A 12,297-nucleotide genomic window follows, 5' to 3' on the forward strand; every position below is an offset into this window, starting at 1 on the left:
GAAATAAAATGGTTAAAGGGTTGAAAAAAAAAAAAAAAAAAAAAACACTTTTAAAAAAAATAAAAACTGATAATATATTAGATGATTTATTGTAGCAAAGCTTTTACCCGTATTGTTAACAAACTAAACAGTAATAATGTTTTTAATATTCACAGAATAAACATTTAACATTCTGTTAACGTTTTCTTCTAATGTTGCATAATTACTTGTAACCAAGAAGGTTTTGCTGTAGATGTATAAAATGCAGTATTATATACAGTATTGTGGAGTGAATAAGTGAATGTAATTTGTGCTTCATGGTGTGATGTGAGAAATGAAGAGGGATGATTTTTCTCTATATTACAGGATCTGTATGCTGTTTCCTCATGTTTATTTCATTCAGGTTTGTTAGGTGTGTATGGAGGTGTGGAGCTGCTTTATCCTGCTCATGGCTGTGATCAATATAGAGTTTAATCCTAGGAGCAGTGGATGAGTTCATTACAGGAGACCATACACACATACAGTACATTCATACACACATACATTACATTCATACACATGACCACCCAATTGATGGCAACAAGACCCACTGCATCACCATCAACCCCTTATAACAGCAGTCTATAATTCATGCACCTCATCACCTTCCAAACATCCTCATATATAAACATCATCACCTTCCATACATCTCCATATATAAATATATAGATTTAGTTAGAGAGAAAATGAAAAGAGAAAAGTGATGCTGCTGCATTGTGATGTGGTGATTCAGGTTCTTGGACTCTCACTTAGTGGCAACTTTATAGAACTTCTTGGATTTGATCTTAATGTTCATAGACTGGTTTTGAAACTGATGAAAAAAATATTCTTGAACAAACTGAACCTGAACGAGTGACTGGTTAAATGATTTTATTTAATGTATTAATTGAAAATATAACCAACTTTAAAAAAAGACATGTGAAAGAAAATGAGAGAGAAATTGATTTTACTTAAAATCTCCTCAGTGACTACATGGTACATACATTATTAAGTAAGTAAATATAAACTACTACTAATCATGAAGTCTATTTATAAGATAAACAATTAAACAAGTGAAATAGTTACACAAGGACTTTCATGCATTCCTGATGTTCTTTGAAACACTGTTCAAGTTTGAGACATTCAAATTTCTTCAGGCATTTACTAGAGTCTTCATAATACAAGCTGAAGTTACTAATCCAAGAGAAGATTCTGTTCATATGAATTTAATTCGTCATTTATTTTGCATAGCTGTAAAATTGAATAAGACAATTGTGGCTTTCTTGCCTCTGTACTGAACTGTTTAGATCTGAACTGATCTTTACTGTTGTTCCATTTCACCATTCTGGATGAACTGGAAGCACAGATACTGTAGATCAACCATTCAAATAAAAACGTAAGATAAACATTTGTAATGAATCACTTCAGCAATATTTATTTTAGTCAAAGTGTCTGGTTTCATGTGACTTTTCAGCAGGTCCAATTCTCCTCGAAACTCATTCTAATCAGGGCATAAAATCCAGCTGGTGGTTTGGTAGATCATTTAAATCTTTAGAATGACTTGAACCATCTTCTAAACCTCTGTGGTTTACACAAATCTCCAGGAACATTCTGATATTGTGGGAATGGTTGATGTGAGCAAGTTCACAGAACAGCTTCCAGGTTTTAGCATCATCCAAGTTTAGATTAAAGAATTTGAAACATTTACCATCTGAACATTTTAGGAAAAACAGAAGACAAACACAACTCAGAGTTTTCCAGCTCTCACGCTGATGTCTGTAGCTTCATCAGTGTAGAGAGACACACGGCTCACTGCAGAGAGAGGAGATGCATAAGGTTGCATTGATAAGGTTAGAAATCCATTTCTCCTGTTATTACTATCAATGATGGTAGAACATTTACTGAACAGTTTGGAAGAATATCACAGACTAAAGCAGCAAATTAGTATATAATGTTGTTTGTATTTTTAAACATATGGCATTCAGTTAACCAAGTAGAATAAAATGAGTGAAGTTGTGAAGGAAGCTACCAAAATAACACGTATGAACCGTTCAGACCATCACAGGTTTAAGAGGGTTTTGTGAATATTGAGTGTTGTGTGTATGAAAATTTAAATGTTTTTGCAGTTGTCTCGTTTCTGCTTGTGGCCCAAATTCAACCCACCGTACCTTTAAACCTATTTCTTACTTCATGGTGTGTGGATTGTCTTTAAAGCTTAATAAATATGATGAGTTTTACCTTCATGTTATGATGCAGCTCTGAGTAAACAGTATCATCACCCACTCTGGTCTTTTCTAGTTGGGGGAAAGTAACAAATTGTTAGTTAATTTCCTAAAACCTACGGTTCATCTACAGCACTGTTCAATTCTCAACTCTGATTGGTCAGCTGCATTTTAGAACATAATTGTTTCTATATTAACAGCTTGTCCACATGGAATTGACAGAAAAATAATTTCCTGTATTTTGTTCCTATTAATGTAGAGAGAATAAACAAATGCATAAACAATGACTGTTTAAAGCTGCTATATTGAAAGTGAGAAAAGGAACCAAATTGATTTTGTATAATTCCCCCATATTGAATGTAACTATATGTAATTAAAAAAAAAAAACTTAATGTTATCTAATCTTAAAACGCGTAGTGACTAATATTGTCGGTGATAAAAAGAGAATTAAACACTTGATGCTATTATAGGAAAATGAAAACTCCTACTTTACACAATCCTGTTGTGAATCTTTTCTTTCTAACAGCATCAAACAGTGTTTTATTTATTACATCATTACATAAAATTCTTTATTACCTCTACCTTGTGCTCTCTTCACTTTTTTCATAGGCTTTAGTTGAACCTCAGCATATGTCACATCATTCATGCCGAGTTGAGCATCAACACCTGCAGAAGCAGAGAACAAAACCATCTCAATGATCTTTAGGAGTATAATACATGACTGAATGTGATTACTTCCCAGTTTTATATTTTAATAAATACATTAAATGTGCATAATTAAACATTAAAAACACTCCACCATTCCTCCTGCTTTTCTTCTTCTTCTTCATGACCTGTGCGTAAGTGTCTTCACTGCTCTGAGCTGCAGCTTCACCTGAACACAGTGCAGTGTGTTAATCACTACAGGACACTTCTGAACTTTACTGTATAGAGTTCATCTATAGTTAAGTCTCCAATAGTGAGAGGAAATGTCTAAACTAAAATAAATCTACTGTTCCACTCGTATCTGCCTGATCCACTGTCACATTAATGTGTTCATTTCCTATATAAAGAACAAAAGATTCTAAATACAATATCTGAAGTGAACATGAAGATAAATTACAATAAAGTGAGAATTTTCTAAATGAACAGATGCAGAAATAATCAGACACTGAGACAGAATCTGACCAGTCTGAAGTGGTTTGTGTCCTGACTGAGAGTCTTCAGCTCCTGATCGCCTCTGATTCTGCTCTGATATCTGATTGGATTTCTGTGTGTGTGTGTGTGTGTGTGTGTGTGTGTGTGTGTATATATATATATATATATATATATATATATATATATATATATATATATATATATATATATATATATATATATATATATATGATAATTAATAATAATATAAAAAATAATATTAAATAATTTATTATTAAGTTTAAAAGTGTCAGGGTGTGAGCGAAACAAAAGGCAAAAGCCGGAGAACAGCTCGCTTGGGTTTTAATGGAATGCGTGAGAGAGAGGTACACACACGCACACACACACACACACACGCACACACGCGCACACGGCAGTCCTTCGGTTGAAAGAGATAGTCCGAGTAGCGCATAGGAAGAAGCGTAGCTGACCCGAGCTGCACAGGGAGGGGAAGCGCAGCCGGTACGGGATTCTGGAGTCCGAATGAAACGGATGAGAGAAGTCCTGCATGAAAACCGGAACGCGAAAACATGCAGTACGGGAAGTCCAACATAAACAATAACGAATGAGTGAGGGGTTTATGTAGGAGCGGGGTGGAGTGATGATGGGCTTCAGGTGTGGCTTCCTAAACCTGGAGCTCCAGAGAGAGTGGAGGCATGAGTGACGATGAGCTCCAGGTGTGCGTGGTTAAACCTGGAGCTCTATGGAGAGCGGAGGCATAGAGAGCCACCAAAGGGGGCGTGGCAGGTGGATCCCTGACAAAAAGTCAATTAGGATTTTTTTTTTACATGAAATCAATATGCAAATAGCAAATATTATTAATATAGTACATTTGCTCTAAACAATTCTAGACATTTTTCTTTAAATTAAAATTAATTTAGCAGGACATAAATTTACAACAATTTATTTTGGGTTTAAGAATTGTATTTGTTTTTTTATCATTTGAACATGTGGTGTTTATCAAATACAGCAGGAACCTCTCTATTTAATACATGATAATACATTTAATTTGTCATAACAAATTATATTATGTAAACATAAATAACATGTTCATAACTGTTTTTGTGGGTTTTTTTTCAATATGGGTATAAGTTAGCTTCAGTTATCAGACCTTTCTTCATTTTGTAGAACCACAGCAGGATCATTATTATCAGCAAAATGATGAACAAAAAGGACAAACTCAGTCCCACAGCCACTCCTACTGTTTCACCACTGGGTCTAGAACCAGAGATTGAGACAGAGCCTGGACAGAAAGAAGACCACATTTTACGCTTTTAAACACTGCAGATATAAACTGCATTATGAAAAGATTTTCATTTTGTACACTTCCATGCAAAAAAAAAAAAAAAATCACTATAGATTATATTGCATAATTGAGATATTATGGTCAACTTATTAATGCATATTTCTATTTAAATCAATATTAAAATGATTTCTCACGTCTGACTGAGATCCAGCTTCTCGGTGACTCTCCTCTCTCTGGGTGTTTACAGTGGTAGAAACCTTCATCTGACTTTGAGACTTTATGAATGATCATCTCTTCTGTAGTCTGGTTCTGGACGACTGATCCATCTTTATAGAAATCAGCTTGAAGGTTTAAGGGATTTGTGTTACGATATAAACAGTGTAGAGTCAGAGGATGTCCCTCAGTCACAGGATGAACAGAACTCTCCAGAATCACATCACCATCTAGAACACAGGAAATCACATTTACACAGAAATAGTTCATATACAACATGAACATTAATGTATAACCTAAAACTGTATCTAACTTATATACTGATATATTTTGAAGCATTCGATAGTGGGGCAGCACTGCTGAGTGCACCGAGCAATTTCACTGAATGTGGTCATTAAAAAAAAATACATAAAAACAGCTATTTGTCAGAATGCTGATAAAATGTCTTGATGTTCTGAATATTGTCTAGAAACATTTCTTTTTCTCTTTAACAGTAAACACACTACATGAAGACTCACCATGAACTGTGATGTTGACAGGATTACTGTTTTCTCCAGATTCAGACTCACACCAGTAAACTCCAGTGTAGGATGTGGAGAGGAAGCTGATATTACATGTAGATCCTGTAACTGATCCCCACTGTGAACAATCTAACACTCCTTCACTGTCTGTGTATCGTCTCACTGTCCATCCAGTAGAGTTACTCTGGTCCTCACAGCTCAGTGAGAGAGAGTCAAGAGTAAAGTGTTGAGTTCTGCTGGGACTGATGATCAGAGACACTGGAGGAGATTCACCTTAAACACACGCACACACACACACACACACACACACACACACACACACACACACACACACACACACACACACACACACACACATATATATATATAATGAGGATACAAGTGTGTGTTCAGAATGATGTCTATTAATTTGAAAATTAAAGCCACAGTGCACAATATGAGACAAAACACACACACACAGGTTTAACATGGAATAATCCAAAAAGCTGTGAAAAGGAACTAAGTTCAAGGAACAAAACCAAAACTGGAGAAAACAGGAAAATCTTGCGATTGTTGTAAAGGCAGAGGGCAGCACAAAGGATTTAAACGCAAACAGTGTTTATGGTGAAAATAGTAATAGGTGCACATGATCAGCATCACATGAGCTCAGAACCATGAATTTTCTCATAATTGTTACAAATGGGGAAATTGACTCTTATGGATTAGGGCAATTTACAACCTTATACATATTATTATTACTGATTAATAAATGTTAAACAAATCTTCTTACATTTATTTAAAGATTTTTTAAACAAATAATATCAGACAGCTCAACAATCAGTTTCCTCACCAGAGATCCATAGAGGCTGTGGATTGCTGTACAGTGTGTGAAAGGCTGGTTCTCCTCTCTCTCCTCTACACACATAAACTCCTGTGTGATGAAGAGCAGAAGGACTGAGAGTATGGTTGCCTCCAGATCCTCTGCTGCTGTCTGAGAGAAGCTCCACATACATGATAGAGTCATGATTAATTAGTACTGCAGTTAATCCGTCTCTGTAGGGAACAACTGTGTACCAGCTGAATGTCCAGTCTGTAGAGGAGTCTGTAACCTCACAGCTTAGAGTCACTGAGTCTCCTTCAGTCAGCCAGTTCTGTGGAGATACACTCAGTACTGTCTGTGGTCTCTCTGTTACACAGGAAATGTAAAGGTTTTTAATTAGTATATTTTTTATTTAACAAAAAATAATAAAATATAAAAATGTATAATTGTGTTTGTGTTATCAAGCAAAATCACACACCCTCGTCTTACATTTTAAAAGAATACAAGTGCGAGGCGTTTGGACTTCATCTCTCTGCTTCTATACATGTGTGGGTCAATTCAACATCACTGTACTTCTGTATACTACTGACAGGATTGTGTAAAGTCCCTTTATACCAGCATTACTGCCAGCTAGATACTCTTTCACATAATAACAATATCTAAATGATCATGTTGTGTCACTGTGTATATAAAGTACAACCATGACCAGTTTATGACTGAATGAAAAACACACAATTTTTTTTTTTTCTATTCTATAATCAGTTTCCAAAGTGAAATTGACAGTGTTTGCTGTAATTTTTAAAGACCACATACAGTACATTTTAAAGCCAAGTGACTAATCAGCATTTCTAGTATCTGATGTTTGAAAGTAAATCTCTTTCTGATAAACACACATTTACCTGGTCTACTTACTTTACTTTGCCCTGTTACACTTTGTTACAGACAGGGTGAATACTTTTTTAAACTTATATCAAAACATTATTTAAAAGATTATAGAACAAATACACTTGTAATAATTATGCAGTCTTTGTCCTTTTGTTTTTTAACAGGTTTAGGAAAAAGTGAATAAAATTATAAAATACCTTTTGCTGTAATCTTGACAGGATCACTGAGCTGTGTGTAGTAGTAGTTATAGTTATTATAGCTGTTGGTTGTTCTGCCTGCACGACACTGATACACTGTTTCTCCTGCATTATTGACTCTTGCACTGAATGTGTTGATGGGTACAGTGTTCACAATCTGTGAATTTTTGTACCATGAAAACTCCCATGCAGTCGTCTCCTGCAGCTCACATCTCAGAGTGATGGTGTCTCCAGTGTAGATGGAGCTCTGAGGATTCACTCTCACCGTAGGTTTGGGTTTTTCTGTTGGAATGAACATAAGCAGTAGATTCACTGTGCTTTAACATACAACCATGTCAGAAAAAAAAAAAAAAGATTCAATACAAAATCTATGTTCAGCATCAGTGATGCTCACACTTTCTCAGCTTGTGAGATGCTTTTAAAATGCCTATATACATCATATAATAAATCATCTAAACTATCATGATGTGTTACTATACAGTTATAAAAACTGTTTTGTTTTTTTTCATCTCTACAAAAATTGTTTATCAACTAATTAAAAAACAAATATTTTCCAAAATACAAATTCTGTAAATATATTCATACATTTTTAATGTATGTATTAACAGGTATCTGTTAGCAATCTGAAATGGATAATGTAGGCTGTAGACTTTATGGACAACATAAATAAATCATTCTTACACACTTGTGAGTCGATCACTGGTGAAAGTAAGCCAGAGTTATTGGCCAGCAGTTTCTTACAGGAACACTTTATTTTACACGGTAACTGAGTAACTACAAAAGACCAACTAAACATTGTGATTTATTCTTCTACACTTCTGTTGTATCCAGTCATGACTTGTTCTTTAAATAAATTAAATTAAATTAAATTAAATTAAATTTAATTTAATTTAATTTAATTTAATTTAATTTAATTTAATTTAATTTCACTCAAACTTTCAGAATTCAGAATTCTGAAATTGTTGACAATGGAGACTATTTAAATAAATTATTATAAGGTAAATAGATACATTGAGGAAAGTATTTGAACACCCTGCTATTTTGCAAGTTCTCCCACTTAGAAATCATGGAGGGGTCTGAAATTGTCATCGTAGGTGCATGTCCACTGTGAGAGACATAATCTAAAAAAATTATCCAGAAATCACAATGTATGATTTTTTTACTATTTATTTGTATGATACAGCTGCAAATAAGTATTTGAACACCTGAGAAAGTCAATGTTAATATTTGGTACAGTAGCCTTTGTTTGCAATTACAAAGGTCAAACGTTTCCTGTAGTTTTTCACCAGGTTTGCACACACTGCAGAAGGGATTTTGGCCCACTCCTCCACACAGATCTTCTCTAGATCAGTCAGGTTTCTGGCCTGTCGCTGAGAAACATGGAGTTTGAGCTCCCTCAAAGGTTCTCTATTGGGTTTAGGTCTGGAGACTGTTTAGGCCACACCAGAACCTTGATATGGTTCTTACAGAGCCACTCCTTGGTTATCCTGGCTGTGTGCTTCAGGTCATTGTCATGTTGGAAAGACCCAGCCTCGACCCATCTTCAATGCTCTAACTGAGGGAAGGAGGTTGTTCCCCAAAATCTCGCAATACATGGCCCCGGTCATCCTCACCTCAATACAGTGCAGTCGCCCTGTCCCATGTGCAGAAAAACACTCCCAAAGCATGATGCTACCACCCCCATGCTTCACAGTAGGAATGATGTTCTTGGGATGGTACTCATCATTCTTCTTCCTCCAAACTCATCTGACCACATGACTTTCTCCCATGACTTCTCTGGATCATCCAAATGGTCATTGGCAAACTTAAGACGTGCCTGGACATGAGCTGGTTTAAGCAGGGGAACCTTTCCTGCCATGCATGATTTCAAACAATGACGTCTTACTGTATTACCAACAGTAACCTTGGAAACGGTGGTCCCAGCTCTTTTCAGGTTATTGACCAGCTTTTCTGGTGTAGTTCTGGGCTGATTTCTCACCTTCCTTAGGATCACTGAGACCCCATGAGGTGAGATCTTGCATGGAGCCCCAGTCCGAGGGAGATTGACAGTCATGTTTAGCTTCTTCCATTTTCTAATGATTGCTCCAACAGTGGACCTTTTTTCACCAAGCTGCTTGGCAATTTCCCCAAAGCCCTTTCCAGCCTTGTGGAGGTGTACAATCTTGTCTGTAGTGTCTTTGGACAGCTGTTTGGTCTTGGCCATGTTAGTAGTTGGATTCTTACTGATTGTATGGGGTGGACAGGTGTCTTTATGCAGCTAACGACCTCAAACAGGTGCATCTAATTTAGGATAATAAATGTAGTGGAGGTGGACATTTTAAAGGCAGACTAACAGGTCTTTGAGGGTCAGAATTCTAGCTGATAGACAGGTGTTCAAATACTTATTTGCAGCTGTATCATACAAATAAATAGTTTAAAAATCATATATTGTGATTTCTGGATTTTTTTTTTTAGATTACGTCTCTCACAGTGGACATGCACCTACGGTGACAATTTCAGACCCCTCCATGATTTCTAAGTGGGAGAACTTGCAAAATAGCAGGGTGTTCAAATACTTATTTTCCTCACTGTATTTTAAAGAAAACTTCACCACATTAACATTTTCATTAGTGTGTTTTATTTTGATGTTGTTTTATCTTTTAAAGCATTCAACAGTACTTCTGACTGAGCTGTTACTCTAGAAAGTGTAAAGTATGAGTACTTTTGATTTTAAAAAATCAACACCTGATCAAACCACTGACCAATCAGAATGCAGAATTACCAGTTTCGTGGACTGGTATTAAAAGTGTTTCTGCATACTTAAAAAACAAAAGAAAAAACATGAAATACCTGTTGCTGTAATTTTGACAGGATCACTGAGTCTTGTGTAGATGTACTCATAGTTTTTATTTTTATTGTAGAATGCCCTTCTTGCACGACACTGATACACTGTCGCTCCTGCATTGTCCAGTGTCACGCTGAGTGTTTTGGTAGCTACAGTTTTCACAAGCTGTGAATTTCTGTAATAGTAAAACATCATCCCAGATGCCTCCTGCAGCTCACAGCTCAGAGAGACTGTATCTTCAGTGTAGATGAAGCTTTGAGGTGTCAAATTGGGTTTTTCTGTTGGAATAAAATGACAATATCAGAGCTAAAATGAATGAATGATGAAGGTGTCAGAGTTAATTTTTTACTTTACATTATAAATTGTTGATTCACTGTGCTTTATCATGTAACCCTTTAAGAATTAAACATATTTAACATTTGATATAAAATCTATTTTGTACATTGTGTGTGTGTGTGTGTGTGTGTGTGTGTGTGAGAGAGAGAGAGAATAACAATGTGTTTGTTTATCTTTTCAACATTGAATAGTGATTGCTGATCAAAGCTTTTAGAAGGAGAAAAAAAAAAACAGAATCATGATGTACCTTTTACTGTAATTTTGAGAGAATCACTGCGCTCTGTGTAGCAGTAGTTGTAATCCCGTTTGCAGCGTGCTGAACATTGATACATTGTTTCTCCTGCATTATTGGGGCTCACATACAATGTGTTGGTAGATCTAGCTAGACTGCTCATAACTTGTGAATTTTTGTATCAGAAAAAATCCCATCTTGTCGGCTCTGGCAGCTCACAGCTCAGAGTGATGGTGTCTTCAGTTTTGATGGAGCTCCGAGGATCTGATCTCACAGTTGGTTTTGGTTTTACTGTCATAAAATAATGAAAGTATCAAAGCTGATTTCCACTTAACAATATAAGCAGTAGATTTAAACCTGAAATGAAAAATATGCATTTCACTTATTTCAATTGCCTGATTTTCATTATATATACAATTTATATAGATTTCATTTAGTAAACAAATTAATTGGCACAAATGTAATTGATTAATATAAAATTTAATAAATGGAAAAAACAATTGAATAGCTTACATTTGCTAGGCCTCATTTGTGTAACAAAGATGTGTGTGTGTGTGTGTGTGTGTGTGTGTGTGTGTGTGTGTGTGTGTGTGTGTGTGTGTGTCTTTTACATTTAATATTTAATTTTCTAAATATTTTTGTATCTACTTAACTTTTCCTTGATATAAGGAATTCTCAAGATCTTCCTGGTTAGTGGTTGACGCTAGCGCAATGGATTCTTAAGCATTTCCATGCAAAATAAATTTAATTTTCAGTACCAAATGAGTAGCCACACTGTGACACTGTGTTAACTGCATTTTTTTTATACCCCTGGCATTGTTTTGTATGTTTTCAAGATAATAAAAAAATTAAAATGCACTTTAAAAGTGAGGTGGAGAGTAAATAAACTTGTGGTCCACCACTTAATATATTCCATTTAACTATGTTTGGCACATAAAAAGGATTGCATTTGGTAACGTGTACTGAACCGAAAAGCCCTGTACCAAAATATTTCAGTAGGAATACGTGTACTTTTGAATCCTATATATATATATATATATATATATATATATATATATATATATATATATATATATATATATATATATAGTACAGACCAAAAGTTTGGACACCCCTTCTCATTCAAAGACTTTTCTTTATTTTCAAGACTATGAAATTTGTAGAGTCACACTGAAGGCATCAAGGGCTATTTGACCAAGAAGGAGAGTGATGGGGTGCTGCGCCAGATGACCTGGCCTTCACAGTCACGGGACTTGAACCCAATCGAGATGGTTTAGGGGTGAGCTGGACTGCAGAGTGAAGGCAAAAGTGCCAACAAGTGCCAAGCATCTCTCGGGAACTCCTTCAAGATTGTTGGAAGACCATTTCAGGTGACTACCTCTTGAAGCTCATCAAGAGAATGCCAAGAGTGTGCAAAGCAGTAATCAAAGCAAAAGATGGCTACTTTGAAGAACCTAGAATATGACATTTTTCAGTTGTTTCACACTTTCATGTTATGTATATAATTCCATATATAATTCCACATGTGTTAATTCATAGTTTTGATGCCTTCAGTGTGAATCTACAATTTTCATAGTCATGAAAATAAAGAAAACACTTTGAATGAGAATTTGTGTCCAAACTTTTGGTCTGTACTATATATATATATA

General features: G+C 35.4%; 1 protein-coding gene across 1 annotated transcript; it reads right to left on the reverse strand.

Annotated features, from left to right (window-relative positions):
• Positions 1 to 981: 981 nt before the first annotated feature.
• On the reverse strand, positions 982 to 10,748 carry LOC124386969 (Fc receptor-like protein 5). Its single transcript, XM_046851046.1, has 12 exons — positions 10,664 to 10,748; positions 10,086 to 10,358; positions 7,257 to 7,538; positions 6,419 to 6,540; positions 6,205 to 6,355; positions 5,373 to 5,648; positions 4,836 to 5,084; positions 4,507 to 4,638; positions 3,019 to 3,093; positions 2,802 to 2,885; positions 2,236 to 2,291; positions 982 to 1,809 (listed from the first exon to the last, which is right to left on the reverse strand). The coding sequence occupies exons 1-12, from the start codon at positions 10,746 to 10,748 to the stop codon at positions 1,807 to 1,809; spliced, it is 1,788 nt and encodes a 595-aa protein (XP_046707002.1). The 3' UTR covers positions 982 to 1,806.
• Between the last annotated feature and the right edge of the window lie 1,549 nt (positions 10,749 to 12,297).

This window comes from Silurus meridionalis, chromosome 6 (assembly GCF_014805685.1).
Source record: "Silurus meridionalis isolate SWU-2019-XX chromosome 6, ASM1480568v1, whole genome shotgun sequence".
Taxonomy (NCBI): domain Eukaryota; kingdom Metazoa; phylum Chordata; class Actinopteri; order Siluriformes; family Siluridae; genus Silurus; species Silurus meridionalis.

Bases quoted from the DNA above. Each gene is read 5' to 3' on its own strand.
- LOC124386969 (XM_046851046.1), bottom strand. From the start codon at position 10,748: ATGTATCAATGTTCAGCACGCTGCAAACGGGATTACAACTACTGCTAC. The intron at 7,539-10,085 runs GTATTTCATGTT...TCATTCCAACAG, and splicing joins TGTCAAAATTACAGCAACAG to AAAAACCCAAACCTACGGTG. The intron at 2,886-3,018 runs GTGGAGTGTTTT...CTGCTTCTGCAG, and splicing joins GAAGAAAAGCAGGAGGAATG to GTGTTGATGCTCAACTCGGC.